General features: G+C 40.2%; 1 protein-coding gene across 7 annotated transcripts in view; it reads right to left on the bottom strand.

Moving 5' to 3' along the window:
* Positions 1-21,316, bottom strand: part of DLC1 (DLC1 Rho GTPase activating protein) — a 244,253-nt gene that overhangs the window by 6,512 nt on the left and 216,425 nt on the right. For all 7 annotated transcript variants that reach the window (XM_039698935.1, XM_039698937.1, XM_039698934.1 and 4 more), the window contains 7 exons: positions 18,896-18,967; positions 15,764-15,845; positions 8,914-8,977; positions 4,637-6,063; positions 3,371-3,547; positions 1,298-1,457; positions 861-1,059 (listed from right to left, as the gene is read on the bottom strand). In XM_039698935.1, the coding sequence (XP_039554869.1) occupies positions 861-1,059; positions 1,298-1,457; positions 3,371-3,547; positions 4,637-6,063; positions 8,914-8,977; positions 15,764-15,845; positions 18,896-18,967 (2,181 nt within the window). The remainder of the gene's footprint in view (positions 1-860; positions 1,060-1,297; positions 1,458-3,370; positions 3,548-4,636; positions 6,064-8,913; positions 8,978-15,763; positions 15,846-18,895; positions 18,968-21,316) is intronic.

Raw genomic sequence — 21,316 nt, 5'->3', positions numbered from 1 at the left:
TACACAAAGATAATACTTCCCGACCACCTCTGGGAATTCCTCAGACCTACCACCTGCAAAAGGAAAGGAACAGAAACTCTGCAATGCTCTGTCAAACTTTTTTGGCTCTAAACCCACAGAGCTGCTGTTTAATATGCATGGAAGTGGAGAGTCTGATTAATTTTCTCCCTAAACCTGTTTGGGAATCCAAACACACACACAAAAATGCTTGCACTGAAAAAATGGTCTGTATGATACTTTAAAACATCATCTCCACCTATGGAGCACTGATGGAAATTCCTGTAACCTTTCTGTATTTATTTCTTTTCACAAGCATTGATAAAATAATTTTTTATGTGATTTACTCTGAAAACTTTATAGTACTTATCTGTAAAGTAGTTACAAGTCAGTAACAGAAAAGCTTACCACTTAGAGGTTGTTTTTAAACAGCTGAGTGAAGGATAGCAGAAAATGAACTATAAGAAAATAAAAATTTTTGGTAGCTGTGCCAATCCCCTTAAAACCCCAAAGTCTGTTTGCTCTGCTCGTCTACTTAGCCACATTAGATGTGGCTTATTTCCAAACCATAATACCAAGTATGCTCAAACAAAAGAAGAGAATTTAGAGCAAGTGATGAAGGATTTATATTTGTTCCTGAGTTAGAAAGGTGAAATTAAAACGAACTTGTATTATAAATTGTTATAAAACTACAATACAAAAAAGTCCATTCGTTAGAGGCAGCCTGAACTGGAATGGTTACTGGAGAAAGGCAAAGACCAACATAAGAAATACGTGTAGGGCCCAGCACAGCAGCGTCACAAAGTTCCACCCTTGCTACACAAATGACCACTTGTTATCTGCTGTAGAATCTCACTACTTACACTGGTATATTTGTAAGAAGGTCTCAGAGAGTTTGTTGGTCATAAGAGGCTCAGGGAGATCACGGAAGAACTGCTTTAACATGTCTGCTACATCATAGGCAGACTGGCCTTCGTAGTTGACACTGTCTGTGGAACTCTCATTCATCTGACGCAAAGCCTGAATTCTTGATTTCACTCCAGATTTCCTAAACAGTCCAACCTAAATACACGTATAAAAGTAAACACATTTATAAGGAATCTAGAAAATCTGAAATGTAAGCATGCTCTTTAGCTTCTTACATATGGGCTCTAATTTTGTGGAAAGCTTTCCACGCATTATCTATTTTGTCCTGAGTTGAGTCTACTTTTTTCAGTCTGACCCAGGAACAATAGAAATTAGTGGAAAGCTGGGCTTTGGGGGGTGCATGCATGTGAAACAGGAGAATAACCAAACACACCTGATCCAGACAGTGGTTGCGGAGGTACCGCATGGCTTGCTGGATGCTCTGGGGAAGAGGCTGCCCCGTGCGCTGCACATTCACTTGCAGTGGTACTCCAAACACATTTCGGTCTTTGTAGTCTGGCACCTTTATTCTTTTCATAAACTTTGGTACTGCCCTATTTAAGAAGCAAAGGGAATGACACATTAAATTAAACCTCTGTTGATTATTTATCTTCTGTATTTCCAGTAATTTGGAAATTAAGTGAAAATAAGTGAAACACTTTTGTAACATGAACAATAGTGACAGGATAAATTAGTTAATCCACTCAGGGCTGGAAAGGGTGAGAGGAAAGAAAACAAGAGTTTCTCTAAGAGAAAGGCTTGACATTTGGGGCAGTATGCTGCCTCTAAGTATTAATGTGGTGCTACTCCATCAATATTAGGAGGACGAAAGCTACAGGGTAAAACTGCAGGGGCCAGATTGAATTGCAAAAGAGTCAAAATAAATCTTGCGGTCAGTGACCCCTTATAACACTGCTTCTTTAGGTTTCAGGAAAGATGGGCATGTGAACAATGAGCTTTTGTATGTCAACTACTTGTTCTGCAAAGTCCTCAAACTGGGTCCACCACCCACCAGTGTGCAGAACAGCAGGAAACTGATGTAATACATTTGAGTTTGTCAGCTAAAAACTTCAGCTCTATAAACAACCCCTTTGAGGGACCCCCCTCCTTGTCAGCCAGTGACTTTTGTTACCCCCACCTCCCACTCCAGTTTCATTGAGAGGCCTTTCCATCTGCTTATGACTCCAAGGGAAAAGTTGCTAAACACAAAGGAATGATTTACCCCTGTGTTCCCCAGAGTATTGGTTTTATAAAGGGGAAAAAAGGGCACTAAAATGTGAAAATATTGAGGTCATTTTCCTAAACAGGGAAGAAAGCTAATGTCCAGTGTAACAACTAATACGACACAGTAGCACTGAAAACAGGGAGTCATTTAACATTTCAACTTGCAGTACAGCTATAAAAACAGTGCATTGGATTTACAGCTGACTAATCTGTTACACAGTAAAACAGAACCAATTTGTATTGCCATATAGTTAAGTTTAGGGCATTATTGATACATGTATGAATAATACTTGCTTTGTCAAAAAACATGCCAATGGAATGTGAAAAAACACATTGCGATCTCCACTGAGAATCTGAAGCATGCAGGGATAACTGGTCAATACTTATTTCTGTCTTTCAGAACAAACAACTTCTGTATTTAGAAAGACTGACATAATAACAGCCTTTGAACAGGAGGTACTTTGATGCTGAAGCTAAATACTCTCTATGACTCTTGGGGAAGGGAGGAGGCTGGCCTGTGGTAGGGACAAGAAAAATTTTATTTGCGTCCTTTGCATCCTGAAGGTTACACAGGCTGTACTGCAGATACAATAATAAAAGAGCTTTCTATTTCATTCTTTTTGACAAAAAAAATATTCAACTGGGTTACAAACACCTGGCCACACCAGAAATTGCTGCCTACAAAAAACTCCATGGTTCTCCCAACCTTTCTACATTGCTAATTGATTTATAGTGCCTTAAAAAGGGAAAACAAAATTTTGGCTATTACCACTAGATACTAGAATTAAGAGGAATTTACATTGTTTAATTACATAATTAGGTAAAGGAAATAATGCAAATATTTAAGAATAACTGAAGAAAAGTGAGCCTATTAATATTGGTTGCAATTTGTGCCACTGCTTGCTAACTGCCTCAATAAAGAAGTGGTCCTTCTTTTGCTATAGATACTGAACATCTTCCTCTTCTGAAAGCTGGTCTGTACTTCATTGCTTTGGTTCTCTCACATGTCCCCATAAACACATCTCTGAAGCCTAATACAATTACACTTACGTAAAGGGTTGGTGATTTTAGCCCCATGTTAGGAAGCCGTAAATCACTGTCAGCACAGGCTGGAGGAAGAAGTTCAAATATGGAAAAAGAGGGATTGGACGGATGCATTACATCTTTCCAAACGTTGCCTGGGACAGGCACAACTGTCATGCTTGCACAGTCGGGCTATCTATACACAGCACTGTGTCCTTACCAGCTGAAACCATGCTTGTTGGAAGGTGTGTACTTCTCCAGGAGAGCAGTCAGCTTCAGGAGAGAGTACTTCTGCAGCAGGTTCATCTGTGCCACGGACTGGCAGCTGATCTGCAGTGAAGCCGAGCTGAGGCTGGGCCGGTGGGAACTCTGGAAGCTGTGCCACCTTAGCTTGTGTCTGTGGAGAAGATGGGAGACAGAGAATGGGCAGGTTACTGAAATGTCTCCGCAAGACACGTGCAGGAATTAACGCAAATGTAGTGCTGACATCCCTGCCCTTGGCGGCTGCATTCTTCTGAGATTTCACAGGCATCAGCCAGCGGCGTCTCTGCCTCTCCTGGTGTGATGCAGCATGGGCAGGTGCTTCACATGGGAATGTGCACTCTGAGCTGACCCACAGCTCAGTGCTAGCTACACAACCTTGCCCTAGCATATATTCTCCAAGGGCTCCAACACCCTTCTCCCAAAGTCCTTTCAGTATTAGGGCAGCGGGAATCAAAAAACTCCACTAAGAAAAAATGGCATGAATTTTTAAGACATATCAAATAGGAACTCTGTGCTTCTATAGGTATTATTTATAAAAGCAGCTGTAGATGAGTAAATGATTTGCATTACTTTTAAAAGAAATCTGGAAACACAGCTAGAAAGAATTAAAATCCTTGTACTACTCACAATACAAAACACAGTCATGGTAAAACTCCCAGCAGAATCTGGAGGCCACTGGAACTCCCCCAGTCCCCCACTGTGCTACAGTCATCAAAAGAAAGTAATCAAGCCTCATTTTCCCCACAGATTTAGTGCCCTAGTATGCTATTAGAAACAGCCTGCTACTGAAAAATGCAATTTTTTGAAACAGTCTAAAAGTCAAGGCTTTTATTACACACTGACACAAACCAGAACATACTTACTCTTGGTTCTCCTAGCCAACTTAAAAAGTGTTTAATCCTACTTGATGGCCCTCCCCTCCTATGCACCATTTTAGTTTGAAGAATTATTATGCCCCAAAACTGTGTTAACATTGCTTTTTCAATGACAACTCAGGCTGAACCTACAAACATACAGCTATGAATTGTAGGAACCACAAAGTCTTGCCCAAACATTTCTCTTGCCCATAACGGTTTTAGGAAACAATGGAACAGCACATGTGTGCTTGAACAGCCACAGCTTCTACTAAATCTTAAGTAAGTGTGGTGCAGCTACTATAGAGCTGCTCGGGCTGAAGGGGACCTCCCCATGGCACCCCAAATCCTTACGCTTGTGATCTCACCTGCTGGAACGTGTCAGTGATGCACCAACCCCAGAGTCTCTCCTGTCCTGGATCCCTGTGGGGTCTTCCGTTTCATTCAGTGAATTCCCTGTGCTGTCGAGGTCACTTGGTGTTCTTCGATCATTATCTACATCAAGGTGAATCTGCTTTGGCGAGGAAGGACATGGGGAGATGGAGTCGAGTGCTGAGTCAGAATCCCCTTCATCTGAGAACTTCTCTGACCACTGGTTCACTATCCTCTGCATCCCTTTGACGTGGTATAGGATGTCGTCTAGTTCTGGGAATATGTCTTCATTTTCGAGGTCGGCCAGATCACTTGTACTGGAATACAGGATTGAACCTGGCACATTGTCGTAAATACTCAGGCGGCTGCTCATTGAACTGGAGGAGTTGCGCCTTTTTCCCATGCCTAGCTCTTTGGAGCTGTCGCCACTGTTCTCCCTCTGGAGGGTGAGGTGGCCATGTCCATGGAAACTCCCCGTCCTCCAGTTCACAGAAGTGTTGCTTTCTGTAGGGGAGAAGTTGCCATTGGAGAGCGCTTTGGGAAAAGTGCCAGGCTTATGATCCTCAGGAATAAAAAACACGGTGTCTTCTGCAAAACTGCCCCGGTTCTTGAAGTTCTGCTCAATCACATCGCTGAACGTTGACTGATTGAAGGGGTCAAAGCCTTCCAGGTACATGCCCACCCTTTTGTTGTAGGCACTGAGGCTGCGTGTTCGTGTGACAGGACTGGGTGTGCTGACAGCACTGCTCGTCTCAGACTGACTACTGCTGCTGCTGGTCTGCGTGGAATTGGAGACGCTCCTCTTTCGTACCATAGGGAAGTTGATGTGATTGCCGTTGAGGGTGGAAATCTCCACGCAGTTAAGTTGTTTCAGTTTATCTTCATCCATGCCCTCCTGCAGGATTGGCCCGCTAATAATTAGGCCAAGCTTTGAAGGAGCTTTGCTCTTGCCATGGTGAGAACTCTTGATTTTAAGACTCTCCATTCTCTTCAGCAGGCTCTTTGTTTTGGACTTGGCATTCTTCTCGTTGGCTTTTGTGTTGAAGCTGAAGCTATTCAGTTCCCTGGGCGAGGGCAGGCTGCTGAATGAGTCATCGTTGGCTACAAAATTGCTCGATGAACAGACGCTCACTACCGAGTTTGTCCTGGTGGTAGATGCCTCGCTCTGCAGGGTTGGCTGGTGGCTGCTGGTGCTGCTGATGCTCAGAATAGAAGCCACCTCCTGGCGTTCACTGAGGTCTGTGAGCACACTCTCCCGGCTTGCTGCGTTCGTCAGGTGAGGAGCTTCTGGGGACGGGATATTCAAGTCCGGTTTTGGAGGGAAGACATCAAACTCTTCAAGCCTCGACCACCTCTTGCTGTCCCTCTGAAAAGTCCATTTGCCACTTATTGCACAAGGTTCATCTTCATCTGAATCTTCACTCTGCAAAGAAGAACGCTGAAAGTATTGCTTGCAAACTGCTCAAACAGCAAAGGCGGTTGCATTTTAATACAATGTCCACTAAACTCTTTTAAGCATGACCTTGTTCTCACTGAATTTAAAGTGAAAACAGTCTTTTACTTCAAGGAGAGAGAGGAAGATTAGGCCATAAAGCCTGTCATGGGAAAAGATAACATGGTACAGGCAATATATTTAAACTGTTTTTAAATGCTAAAGATATATCCTTCATAAAAAGAAACAAACAACACAATCTACTTCAAATTGTTCTATTTTAAAAAACCCTGTATCCATAGACTTAATTAATTGGTCACAGTGGATAGCCCTCACATCAATGGAAATTCCTGGCATGCATAACATTTTAAACTGGAGTCAGTCAGGGGTTGGGGTCCCTCTGGACTCTCTCCAAAGCTACACTTTGTTGATAGTGGCTATATGTTTATACTCCTCTTTGCAATTACGAGATGTTTCTCATACATTCTGAATTTTAGTGGCTTAATTCCTTACCCATTTGGGAACTCTGAACAGCCTCCTCATTGTGACTAATGAGACAGCAAAAGAGCTCCTGCACTGCTAGAGTGTGATGGCTCCAGGCTCCTACCTGGTCCACTCTTCCTCCCACAGGCTAGCAGCTAACATTTTAAGAATGTTCTGTGAATTCTCTACTTCAGTCTAGCTTCAGGCAAACTTTAACACTCGTAGATAGTGAGCAGCAAGAGCTCACTGACAGTGTAGCACGTAAGTAAATTGTAAATAACATGTTTGATGTATGAGTAATGCTTAGAGTACAATTACACATACATCAATTACGCCTACAATCTTTTCATCTAAATACTGAAAGGGAATGATCCTGACCTATTTGGTCTTCCAAATATATGGAAAGTTTCATGTTGGAGGAATAAAACCAATGAAGATATTTTAATATGACACCATGAAACCACAAAATAATCTTTGGTGTTTAGAGTAAGAAACACTAATTGCCACCCAGCTCCATGAATTTCACTTCATTTGTTTAACTTGCTTTAATTTAAAAACAAACACATATGCATGCCCCAAACTGTAACTATTTGTGTGCCAAGACTACAAACATTCATTCTTTGAAAAACAAGTAAATTATTCATATTTCAAGTAGTTTATGTATGTATACTTCAAATCCTGATTATCTCCTACTTTTACTTTTTTCTTTTTATAGGACATTTCATCAGCTCAGGAAAATAAGTGAAATACTGTATTTATTTCTTATGACCACATACATATGAGACACAGAGCAAGCATAATTTTCTTTGCCTCCTAACTACTGCAAACTACTTTTGTCCACGACTCAGATGAAAATGCAAGAATTCTGGCTTGCTTATTAAAGTTTTCAGCAGGAAAAAAGTGATCTGAAACTGCCAGTGGATAATAATGATGGTTTGGGGGTGAATGAGATTGATTGGAAGAAAAAAAGGAGAAGTAATTTTAATTTGCAAAGAAGTCAGTGGAAATATAAAGAAACGTGTTTCTGTCAGCACAATTCTTCCCTCGTGTTAAAAAGCTTTAAAAGCTGAGTATTGATTTTATTGACATCAATAACGAAAGGAAGGCCCCAAGTCCATCTGCCAGAACAAGGGTGGTGAATGAAACTCAGGAAGGACTGAAACAAAAGCTAACACCCAGACTCTGGAAGATCTGAGGTTTGGAGCTGAAATCAGGTCTGGTCTAACCTCTAACACTAACACTGTTAACAGGGCTCAGGAAAAAGGATGAGAAATCTTCTGGTGGTCATAAATGGCAATCCAGCTGTCTGCCCCTACTTTTAAGGAGTTCCTACATATGCTGCCTCAGAGTGTTATCTTCTGGAGAGCTTGGATGCTCCTTCCAACATACCTCAAACAGATAGGGAAAGAGGGGATTAATTCCTGGTAAACAACCTCAGAGCATTTGTATGCATTCTTGTTAGGGGTAGGGCAGCATTGTATTGCCTTAACTCAGTCATCTTTATCTGCAGTTGTCATATCCCAGGGGACGGTATCAATTACTGATCCCTCCTAGGACACACACATAGTTTTAAGACAGCTACTGAGTGGTACCTTATTAGCAAGTCGGCACTACCTTACTGAAATTACAGTAGATGCTCTCTTATTTCTCACCCTTCTCCACAGGAATCTTGAAGATTCAGGAAACACTTAATTCCTGCTGAGCTCCCTGGAAACATGTAAACTTTCTGAAAAGGTAGCTGGTGTATTCAGAAAATATATTGGAAAGGAAGCAATGTGCCTAATCCTCTCCTTTGCAGGCCAAGCACAGTCTACACAGTCTGATCCTGTCTACATCATAATAAAATAGTACAACTCTAAAATGATGGCAGAGAACCAAAACTGAAGATGACATCCAAGATGATGGTCTAACATAAAGGTCAGTTCACTGTGGCCATCAAGCCTACTCTATAAATACCTGCCTGAGTGCAGGCAATAGGCATCAACATCTACAACCTCACTGGCAGAGAAGTCCAGTGCCTTTCACACTGGAAGCTGCATCCCAGGGAAAAGTTTGCTAGACAACCTTTACCCATTGCCAAGCCTTGCACTCTTCACTCAGTGAGAACATAAAAAGAGACGTAAGCAGTTTTGGTAGGTGTTTTTTTTGTTTTTGTTTTTTTTTTTCCATTACTAGAAAAAAATTACTTTCCATTTCCATTTTTTTCCATTTCCATTTTTGTGTCCTTACTAGATTCTACTCAGGTGTAATCCTAAACCAAAGCTAAACAATCTGCTATACGATTTTGGTCTGGTTTTTTTTTTTTTTTTCAGTTTTATTAACACATAGTGCTGTAACAGAAGAATTAAATGAACTTACCCTTTTCCTGTGGGGACTAATTTCTAGTTTCATCACTGCACATTTGTTTAAAGTATTTAAGCGCCTGCAAAGAGCAAAGAAAACCATATTAAGAGAATACTCCAGTGTTTTGACACAGGCTATTCCAGTTCAAAGCTTTTGTGAAGGCTGTCCCCAAACTGCTCTGCATACAAATAGCCACAAGCAGAGTTTCAATTAGAGCCCTAATTTACTTAACTATTAACTCATTACATTTGGCTGTACTCTAACTTCAGAGGGACAGAAGGACAATCATTTGCCACAATTACCTGAACCAAAGTAAAGAGAAGGTAATGGAAACTTGGACTAAATTGAGAAGTACATCACATCCTACAAATTGTAATCATTACATTTGTTCTAAATAGCAGACATCTGAAACACTCAACCTTGACAGACTAAAAATAACAGAAAAGTCTTCCAGTTTGACACTGTCAACATGGGACTATATTAAAAAAGCAGGCTGCTTTAAAATTGTACTTTATAAGCTGAAACTTCCCAGATGAAAATTTATTTTCCACTTACTAGATGTCTATTTTGCTTTTGAACAATGATTACTTTCAATACAGTCCTGAGACAAGACCACTTGTCAGTTTAAAAAAAAAAACTCAACCAGAATACAGACCCAATTTTTGCTTCCTAAACTGAAAGTTTCTTTCATATATAAAAATATTTTTTGGAAGGACTAAAATTTAAACAAAAATAAATTGCTGCAGCAGCTTCTTTGTAAAATGTGACAGCAGTCTGAACACATATCTTGAAGTACTATATGAATACATATGAGCATTCCTCTATTCCTCAGTGAGCTAATGTGGTTATCTCCTAGGTATCCCTAAAACAACCAAAAAAATTATCTTTCTTCTCCTCTCTTCCGCAGTCACTCAGAGTGCAGGACTGAGCACAGGCAACTTAAAACACATCAAAATCCGGTGCTATTTGTGACACAGCTCCAAGGCAGGTTAGGCTCAGCTAAGTGCAGGCTGCCATGGTCTCCTGCTCTTCTCCACATCCTTGCCTTCCCAAGAACTGTTCCAAGGATGTGGTTCAACTAAAATCTGTACTGGTAAAGTGTGGTTAGAGAACTGCCAGTGCTATGGCAAGGCAAAGAGAAGAAACAGGCTGGGCACAATGCAGAACGGAGAAAAACTGAAGCAGCAGCTTCATGGAAGTGATAGTTTAGTCCTGTGTCAATACTTCTGCTCATGAGGCTGTACTGTGGGTAGGATGAGAAGACTAACTGAGCTGAAAACCAATATTTCAATATTTCTTGGAGTTGAATTTCCTCTGGGTCAGTACCCTGAGCTGCATGAAGAGTAGTGTGTGCAGGGAGGAGGCAAAAGAGTAGGGCTGCCCCTTTCATTAAACTGGACCACAGCCCAAATTCAACAGAAGCAAAGCTGAGCTTTAAAAAGCCTAATTCATTCCAAAGGAAGTTGTGTAATTTTCACATACAAATTCATTTGAGCAAAAGGCAAAGAAGAGCCTGTATCTGCAGTTTTGAAAAACTAAAAAAGAAAAGAAATGCTGACATGTCTATTGCTTCAAATGAATTTTCTCAGATTCATGAAACTTGTACTTGGATGTAGAAAATATGTGCAGAGGGAGAATTACAAGTTTCTTCTCTTTTCCCTTGCCTTTTATGCACAGGATTGGCTGCAGATGGTATTTACACAGGGCTTGATCCTGAAGCCATCAAAGAAAATGGGAAAGCTGCTACTGATGCTTTCGCTGCAGGTCATGAAGCAAAAAAGAAAAGGCAGTTTGATCTATAATTAGACCCAGCCACAACACAGCAGAGAAGAAGAGAAACAGGAAGAATTGCCATGGGTCAAATAGCAGGGCAGTGGCAGGTTAGAGAAGTTATCCAGATCTCTCTTTTTTATCCAGATTTCATCTTTGCTCTGAATTTGGAAGGCAAAAGGCTCAGTCCTGCAGGCTGCAGCTGGTGGGTACATGCACAAGTCCAGTGATTTCAGAAGAATTGTATTTATGGTGCGGGTGAAGGGTGAATGTCCCATCTACATGCTAGACACAAAACTGTTTGGTTTTTTTTTAAGAGGCCACACAAGAATCAGAAAGCTGCCTCCCTCTCTTCTATAAACACATTCTCCTCTCAAAGTCCTGGACCTCAAGACCAAGAAATATTAGACTGGTTTCAGTTCTATATTGTGTAATAATTTACAAATTTCACAGTGTTGCAACCTTTGACTTATGCAGAGAGAAGTTACCACTGAATCCCTGGATCAGGCTTTATCTAGCTCCAGCCTGTCTGACCACTAATAAAGACAATCTCTGATTTCACAAAGATTACATCCCCAGACTTCTCTCCTACTCAACTAAAACCCCTGAAATAGGTGGAAAAGGGCAGAGCAAAGACCTTTATTTTCACAGAGGGTATTTAAAAAAAATTCCTGGCTCACAAAAATTAGTATAAAGGCAAGATAAGGCAACCCCCAATGAGTGAGGTTAAATTCAATAGCAGTGAGGCAAATAAAGTCTCTGTTACATATTTGACATGGATGCATCTCAAAACCAGTTTCCCTTTTAAAATTTAAATGGTCTGCAACAATTGCATCAGGTTTGCAACTTCCATTACATACATCACACATCCTGCTTCAACTTCTGCTCAAATTCAGGAGTGCCAAGGTCCTCGAACTACATACCACTGAAAATACAGTACAATATGCAAAATTGCCTTCCAAACACATTAGTGTGTCTTAAAATCTAAGCTGACAGTTTGGTTTGTCAGGATGAGATTTACCTATACAACTGTCATTAACCTTCACATACGCTTTGCAATACTTTTTAAGTCTATAAGCACATATCCATTTTCTACAGATCTCATCAAATTGATGCCAGTTAATAAACCACAGTTTTCTCTTCTGGGTCTGGACCTTCCCCTTTGTTAACTCCACTCCCAGGTATAAGTTTACTTACTGACAGTCAGCAGACCTCCTCATTCTTTAGGTCTGTCTTTTTCTGCCCAAACCTGTCTCAGTGACACCTTCCTGAAGACCAGATGGGAGACAGAGGGACGGGGCAGGATTGCTGCAGACAGCAGTTACAGCCTGGCTGGCTCAGGCTCCATTCTGACTATGTCTCCTACCCTGGCCACTCTCTAGAAGACTGTCTGGATGACTAGATAATATTCTTTCCCATCATTTAGAGAAATGACTTTGAGTCAGCCCTCTCTATACATCTTCACATCCAGATGTTATCTTACTCCCATGGAGCATTCTGTCTCCAAGACATGACTTTTCCTCACTCTCATGGACTCCTACCTCGGTTCTCATTCTCTTTCACCCCAACTCTGCAAATCCCTTCCTCTTGAGGGTGATCAAGGCAGCAGGACCTGCCTCTCCGTCCCAGACCCCAAGTCAGCCCATATCAGCCCTGAGTGGCCATTATGCAGCCTGAACCTGCTGCACCCAAAGCATGGGGCACTGGAGCTTCTCCCAGAAATAAGCAAATGAAGCATTTTTAGTAGTCTTCTCAGAAATGGCCAAACTAGTTTAGCCTGAACTTCTTTTAAGAGAGGCAGCCTGAACAAGACACTCACTATGAAAAACTCACTATGTGGGTTTATGACGTGAAGTGTTTTTTAAACTAGGTACTAGTCATTCTATGTTTGGTATAACACCAGGTAATTAATTATGTTCTCATTAACAGAAGTTCTCACCCCATGCACCCAAATAAAGTATCAGCAAAGCAGAATATTGGATTTAAGTATTTTAAATTACAATTTTGAATTTGAGGAACTGTGTGTTCTAGCTTTAAAGTTTAAAATATTCTCTTGATGGACTTAAATTCATAATTCCACTGACACAGCAAAGTCCAGTTCCATTATACGTGTAACTAACTGTCATACAAGAGCCTTCTTGTCACAGTGGACTGCCTCTACTCTGGCTCCTGGGCTTCGTCTGCATGTGGAGGCCAGCTCTCCACAGACCAAATGATACAAACAGTGAATACATTACAACCACTTTCTTGGATGAGAAGTCCTGATGATAAAGGATTTAATAAACCTCTTGCATATATAGTGAAACAGATTCCTAGCCATGCATAAGGAGATTTAAAAGGATTTCCATCGTTGCTTGCTATGTATTTTGTACTTAGCAACAACCTCTAGGATAAGCATGTTTCAGTACTTGGTTTCATCAGCACATGATGCATCCAGTTATCCACTGGAGATAAATTCACAGTCATTAATCATGAAGTTTTATGAAACCAAGGCCAGCACTGGTTTGCACAGTCACTAAAGAAAGCATCCAAGAAAATTAAAATACGGTCATCACTCTTACATTTTTAATCCTACATTTCATGGTAAGATCACTAAATGGCAATTCTTAACCATCTCTTACTGAGTGTCATATGCTATCTCTGTAGTTCAAGTCTCAACCCACTTTTCACTTGAAAATTTTCCTTTAAAAACATAATGGGGTGGGTTAAAGTTCACTTAATTTTCCTGCTTACATTAGCAAGATTATTAAATAATAGTTAACAATACTGTTCAGATGTAAGCTATCATTTAAAATGCTTCAAACTTAAAAAAGAAATCCCTGCCCCACCATTTTTACAGTCTTTTTAAAACAATTCTTTCACATAAGTTATCACAACAAGGTAATTAGAACTTCTGGGAAATACTGGCTGTTACACAGAAAAGCAGATTCTCAGCACAGACCTCTTACTATTTTGTTACCATCCACTGTGTACAATGTTCACTTAGCTCTGTGCTGAAAGTGCAAATAACTCCCAAAGTATTCTGATTTTCAATCAAGAAACAGCGATAGACTTAGGGTTGTGAAACTGCTCAAAGCCTTTACTGAGTAAACCCCTTTACTGTTTACACACTGTGGCATGAGTCAAAATAAACTCAGACTGCAGGCAGGAAGGCAGCATTCCAAACTCTCTGCTTCTCCACAGTTTTTAATGAGCTTTGAAAAATTAAACACAGAGGTGTGGAAAAAAAAATTGAAAGGTGGAAATGTTGTGACAATGTACTGCTTTTGGTTAACACACACGGTAAAAGGCCAAAGTGAGACATCTGAGATGGCTAACTGAATTACTTCAATTTTATTTTGAGGTGGGATCTGAATGATTCTGGATATACTTCAGTGTCAGTTTTAAAGTTATTTTGTAAAAGATAAATCTGATGCATAAGCCACAGGCTTCAGAATGATACAGTTCAACCTTTAAAATCTTTGTCTCGTAGCGATACAAAGTGCATGTTACTATTTTCATCAGTGAGAAACAATCCAATATGTTTTTTCCCCTGCACAATTAATTAATCCCAGGTTAAAAAGTATTCTTGGAGGAGAGCACCAAAAGCAAAATCTGCTGGCCTGACTGTATTCTGTTTTCCTGGCGAGGGAAGACCATGCTTCAGAGAATCAGCATTTATTTGCATTGCTGTACTTTCTGTTCAATGACTTCACAAGTTCCAGAGCACACAAATAAGCAGACCAACGCATCATATTTAAATACCGATGGAATAGGTGTTCCACATTTGAGTAAGGCACATCTTGCATGAATTTAACATTAATGAGATTCTTCCCCTCCTAATGACTGGACAACAAATCTGTTTTCTTGGTTTGAAAATCCTGTAAATATTTCTGAAGAACTTTAAATTCCAGTCCCTCTCTTTCCCTTCCAAGTATGGCAGCGATGGCATGAGAACACTATAAACTTAAAGCTGTTCTTAAAAGGGTTTTGTAATTCATTAGAATTACTGACATTTAGAGTTCCACACACCGTGCATGTAGTATCCAAAAGCATTCATTTTGTAGGCAGTTTGGAAAGCTGCCATACGGAAGGGCAGAGCCATAAAGCTGCACTTATTTATAGGTAATAGGAGATATGAGAAGTTAAAGCTTTTTTCTTTTGCCATTTAAGATTGTGGACTCGCACTAGAGGAGGTAAATGATGGATGGATTAATGTTAGATGATGCCAGATGGGACATGCGACTGCTTTTATGACCAAACTGGTGATGCTGAGGTTGTAGCTCTGTAAAAAACACCCTGCCACATGCCAGCAAGTCTTGCTCCCTCTTTTTCTCTACCTATCCCGTCTCCTCCTACAGCTGGCTGTGGGGTCCTGTCCCATTCTTCACATCAACTGTGAACTTCATTATGGTTTTTGATTGATTTAATTTACTAACCCGGAAAAGGACTATCAAGACCTTTCTGTGGGGAGAGCCAGTCCAGTTGAACTGGTTTGTGGAAGGAGCCCACAAAACAACAAAGATGAGTTAATGTGAGCATGTGGCTGAGGGCAGACCCGTCTTTGGAGTAGTGATAAACTAATAGATTCCCCTACATTATCCCTTCCAGCCATACCCAGGTTACAGGGCAATGCACTGAGGCCAGCATGAGGGTTTGCATATAGAGCACTTTGTTTATACACCCAGCATTGTGTTTGTATACACAGCTGTCCACCAAGGTAAGAAAGGAGAGTGATGGAGTGCACCAGCATTGCTTTGCTGATACTGCTTCCAAAACCCAGTTCCTGTGTGGGAATTGGTGCTGCAGTTGTACGTGCTGATGGCTATAGCCAGCACAGTTCTGCTTTCACATGCCTAACTTGGGAATTAGGAAAGAAAGCAAACAAAGAGGTACAAGAAAAAAATATGCCTCTGAAATCCCCTTCACAAAGATTCCTGCCACTCTCCTCCCAACTTTCTTTTAAATAAGATCCCCAAACATTACTTAACCCAATAAAGTATTTTAATGAAAACCAAATACTTTTGTGTGCTTTTTTTGGGTGCTTTTTCCAGGTACTTTCTATTACATAGGAAGGGATTTGTTTCAAAATGCAGTGTGATTTTTATTCACCTACCTGCATAACGCCTCAATAGCATCTCTGTCCAGAAAGTCATGCTCTCTCTTGACTAGAGCAATGTCAATTGGAAAAAGGAGATCTGCAGGAAAAGAAACAGATCAAAAATCAAAGTGAGACTTACTCCCAGTGATGCATTATTTCAAACAACCAGCTACCTGCAGCTGAGCTCATCAAGATGCCAGTGACTGGCGCTTAGGTAAACACGTGCTATCACCTCAAATGCCAGAGGTGCTTCCTTTTCATCTACAAATTTTTGACATGCAGCCTTGATAACTGAGAGTTCATACACAGAACAGAGAAAAAATTATTAAAGCAGAGATGAACAATGGGAGATGGAAAAGGCAAATTCAAGCTTCCCTATCAAACATCAGAAGTGTAAACTAATTCACGCTAGTTTTATTTAAAATAAATATGCAATCTCCATCAAAATACTAATACCTCGCATTAAAGAAAAAAGGCCAGTAAATGCCAAAACTCTGTGAAAAAAGGAAAAAAAAAAGCCTTGAATCTCCTTAGCTGTTAATCAAGCTATTTAAGTTTGACATTGTTTCATTAATGAGATATGGCTTGAAATGAAAGCCAGCCAAGCTGCGTGGAGACCAAACTGCCTCCTTTCCTTAGCAGATTATTTAGGTAAACAACTGGGAGTGAGGGGGAGGAAACAATCTCGGCTGAGAGCTGAAAATTTACTACAGCTCTGAAGCAGCAAACACATATATATCATTTACTGTACTCCACAGATTCCTGACTGTCATACAGGTCCTGATCTGGCATTCCTTGCACAGCTAAAACTCCCACCCAAAGCTGCTGGTTCTTCAGGGCACACAGAAATACAAGGTCATTCTATGAGCAGACTGCTGCAGTTGGACACAATTTTCCTGATCCAAGTAATTGTCTATGAATTTTAAAATTTCTATAGACTGGGAAGAATGAACTGAAATGAGGAAAAGAATTAAGACTGATATTAATTTATAGAAAGGTATTTTCTATACTAACATAAAATGAACTCTATGAATTTTATTAAATTAATTCATTTTCTATAACAACAGAAATTAATTCTATGTCCTCATTTTCATAGCATCATAGAATGGTTTGGATTGGAAGGACCTTAAAGTTCATCTAGTTCCAAGCTCCCTGCTATGGAGAGGGACACCTTCCACTAGATCAGGTTTTTCTAAGATCCATCCAACCTTGCCTTGAACGCTTTCAGGGACAGGGTATCCACAGCTTCCACAACTGCCTCAGGAATACAAATTATGACATATTCTGCAAAATGCTAGAAATTCTGTATTTTCTACAGAAAAATGCAGTTTTAGCAAAGCATATGGCAAAGGTTCACTGATTAATCTCCCATATTAAATGTATGCTGCCTGGGAACACTCCATATAGGCAACTTCTCAGAACTCTTGTACTATAGCCCACTGATTCACAGGCCTCCCCTTCACTGTTTTAAGTAGAAAGTGCAAGTAAAGAGGGTGAACACGTCCAACCCGCATTTTTCAGCAGTGCTGATGTAAGTTTTTCCACTCGGAAAGTCCTATCTTAAGATGTCCACAAGAGAATGTGTGAGAACTTAAGTGAGAGAAGTGACTTGAAAGAAGCTGATAGTCTGCATAAGACCCTTTTTTTAATGCTTAATCTATGCTATTGCTGGCTTTGTTGTCGCTGCTGCCAGGGGGGCTTGCAAAGGACAATGGTATATTGTTTTTCAGTAAGGACAGCTGTTCTTTCAATGGGTATGACTGGCCTTGCTGCCACTGCCTCTCTCTCACCTCTGTGGTACTTTTGATGTTAGGCAGGACATGCTGTTGCAATAGAAATTTCATGTAAGTTTAGAATCTCTAGGTAGGGCAATGGTCCTACACGGGACCCATTTTCTGAATGCAAGTAATTTATTATGGGATTTATGTCTCAGTATTATAAGAAATCCACAAGACCACATATTCAGCTGAGAGTTTTGTGTCAGTTGTAACAAAGACTCAACTACACTTCCAGCTCCATATCCCAAGAAAATCTTGGCATCTCCTTTAGCACAGAAAAAAAAAAGGAAAGAAAAAAGAAAAAAATAAAAGGAAATTTAATTTCTGAACAGGCAAAGAAAAGTTTTGCCAAGTGCAGCTTTTGAAAGTGCTATTATCATCTCATATTGCAAATGCAGCTGCAAATCAAAGCTAAACAAGATCATTTTTCAAGAAGGTCAGCTCAGCATTTGCTGTAATTTTCAGCAGTTATTCACTGTAATAATGAACTTTCTATGCTCGTTCTTACAAGCAGCAGCTGGAGTTTGCTTCATAAAAATGAAAAGGCAGTAAAGAGTGCATAATAATTTCACAGCAATGAAAGTAATTTTAAGTGGTGTGGGGGCAAATTCTGAACAATAATATAGATATATAAAAAGCATGCCACACTTTAAAACAAACTTCTATATGCTACTCTTCATCAGAGTGAAAGAACTGTATGCAAACCTGCAGGTTTCTAGTAGACTGGAGAGGCAATGAAGAAAACAGTTCTCATTGAGCAAAACCTTGTAAAAGCAGACACACAAATGCACCCCAGAGAAGGACAAGTGACTGCAGGAGGCAGCCACTCCTCTGAGGAGCATCTGCACAACCACAGCTTCTATGTTCTCTTTCCCTTCATAGTAAGCCTGTGTCTAATTTGAACCCAAACCATTGCAAATAAACACACAGGACTTGGGAATCATGAGACATACAGACATACCCATGCATATGCAGAATTTCCTACTACTGTTCCATTAGGAGAGCTGGCCAGTGGAGCTGCACACAGCTTTTTGTATTTTTCCAAGACTGGGCTTGTAGCAGTGGCTGACTATGCTCCTTTCTGTTTTAACCAGAGGGAGCACACTGCAGCACTAACGTTTACATTTGTTCTATGATGATGTTTAGAAGATTCAGACTAAAACAGAAACTTGAAACAACTCCTGCATGGTTCAGAGTCTCATTGGGTTTGGTACATCTATGTGTGTGGTGGGTGGCAGAGAGCAGCCCAGTCCCTAGAAGTCATCTTAAGGACTGGAACTTCAGTGGTGCCACTGAATATCATTTCCTGGTGAATATTACATCTTATCGTCCAAAAGTTGCTGGAAGAGGATTGAGTTCAGGTGCCTACCTTCATAAAGCTGTGCATACTGTGGGAACCCAGCAGCCCGCAGCCAGTCACAAGCTTCCTTGGCCTCGATTTCTGAAAGAGGACAGAAACAAATCACCCCCTGATTAGTGATCTGCAGAGAAAAAACTTCCTCTTCACCACTTCTGCTATCCCCACTGCAAAATAAGCACAAAGTTTCAGGAAACTTTGAACTGAGAGACACATTTGCTTATTCCAGTTTGCTTTTCTTCTCACTATCAAACATATCTTAGATTCTGGAAAGTCACTAATGCTCAGCTGGTCTCTATCAACAGCTCATCATTTCAACAGTAAGAGAAACAGGCACTAATGCAAACTGCAGCAGTTATGGATTATCCTGTACAGTATTTAACACTAGAAAAAACAATCTGCAATCAACATGAGCAGTGTTTGTTCAGCAAATCTGATGGTCCTCTTGGCACAACTACTTTGTCTTGACAGAAATTCCTTGCAGAGCTCGCATTACTGTGCACTTTAACACCTTGTAGATAGTACCGACAGACTCAAGTCCAAGAACAACTGACACACTGTACTGCAGCTTATTCAAGCACATATTTACGACCCAACAAGAACCTAGTGTCACTGGAAGTCTACAAGGTATTTGTGAGTTACTTGGTGTATTACAGGAAGGTTTCCCTCACACTGCCCAAAACAGCATGCCACAGAATGAAATTATTCACACAAGATATATGTTACATAGAAAGAAAGGAGTATTAGTCTGTGAATAAATCACATATAAATTCATCTGCTACTTAATACAAGTAGAGAGAAAGAATATGTTATCCTATTAGCTCAAACTAGAAAAAATAGAAAAGGTACCTAGGGTATTCTCCAAGTGTTGAAGAAATGGATTGGGCTAATTATGTTCTTCAAAAAATTCAATAAAGTGTTACTGGGAATTTAGCTCCCTGCTTAGAACTGGTCAAACAAACAAAGAGAAATCAGAAAGCATTAAAGTTTGTCTGGCTTTCATTATATTCACTGTTCCTGATGGACCAGGAAACAAAGGCTTCATTATGCACAACTCAGTACACAATTTTGCCACCTACTTGGAGAGGATACTATGGCTACCTGCTGCAGAAACCATGCACAAAGGGGCCTGCTCAGAATTGCTCCAAATACAGGTTACTGCATACAGGGCACTGAAAAGCCAAACACAACACAAGTAAAATATCACAAGATTTCGTCACGCTAAGAAATATTCCCAGTGAGATATAGGTACACAAAATTGGATTAAATGGCAGGCGTCTTATCGTCTCCAAAACGATGGCAACCCTACTCTCATGTTCCAAATTGCTACAACAGTGTTAAAATATTTGTGCTTTGCCAGACTACTTTGCTAAGACACATATCCAAACCAAGGGGTTAAGGTGAGCCAGAACACAACATTCCAGATAAATAAACATCTAAAAATCCACTCCTGTTGAAGTCAGGACAAGCAGGCATTTGTGCAACTTGTGTTTGCTTCACCTTTGGGTTATGGCACCACATGAGAACAAGCACGTACAGACATATTGACTTAGCTACTGATTAAGAAAGGCATTCTTCAATTCCAATTGCAAACTATTACAAAGTTTTGCTTAAAGTAGTATTTCAATTTCAGTATGCTAAGGAAATGTGTGGGAAATTCAATAAAGAAGAAAAAACATATATTTGAAACTTTTATGGCTAAATCAAGAACAAACAAGATGATAGATTAATATTTCAGAAGCAATTAAAGTAGGAAAGCAAAAAATCTGCAACTAATTTTTAAGACTACTTAAAATAAAATGCAGTATCTTATAGGCCACATTCTGCAGAAGTGTCTGGATTGAATGAGAATTTTGCTTGATTGAAATCCAAGAAAAGAATTATCCTAGATAACAAGCATTTGGCAAAAAATGCAGGGAGATGCTTGCAGTGCAGTTGAAAAAAGTGTCAGATTCCTTACTACTACAGGCACTCTTCAATGTGTTTAAATATTTGTTCACAGGTCCTTTGCTGAGCACCCCAGGTGTATGACCTTTCTAGAGCTAGAAAATTATGAATATGCATTCACTGGACTTTTTTCACCATTCTCTACAGAGGCTTTGCATATCTTTTCTGCAAATGTGTCAGGGATGTCCAAGTTACATTTTATGGGCACCCAGTTGTCACATGCTTTTGGGATTTTCAGAGCATATATACTTTCAAAATACCTTTGTGAATCCCCCAAGACATTTAGGCAATGAAACACCTGAGTTTTTCCTATCTGTCCACAAGAATTGCAGAGAACAATAAAACACCTGTCCATCGATTAGGCTATGTAAATGCCTAGGGTTGGGTACCAGACAGTGCTAAGTGTTTACAAGCCATAGCTGCCCCATTTTCATAGGGCAAGTTGCCAAGTCTTGCTGCATGTCCTGGAAGAGCAAAGGGTTGCAA

The sequence above is a fragment of the Passer montanus genome, unplaced genomic scaffold (genome assembly GCF_014805655.1).
Source record: "Passer montanus isolate IOZ18808 unplaced genomic scaffold, ASM1480565v1 scaffold13, whole genome shotgun sequence".
NCBI lineage: Eukaryota > Metazoa > Chordata > Aves > Passeriformes > Passeridae > Passer > Passer montanus.
Note: the sequence above shows the minus strand (reverse complement) of the source record. Positions and strands in the feature narration are given on the sequence as shown.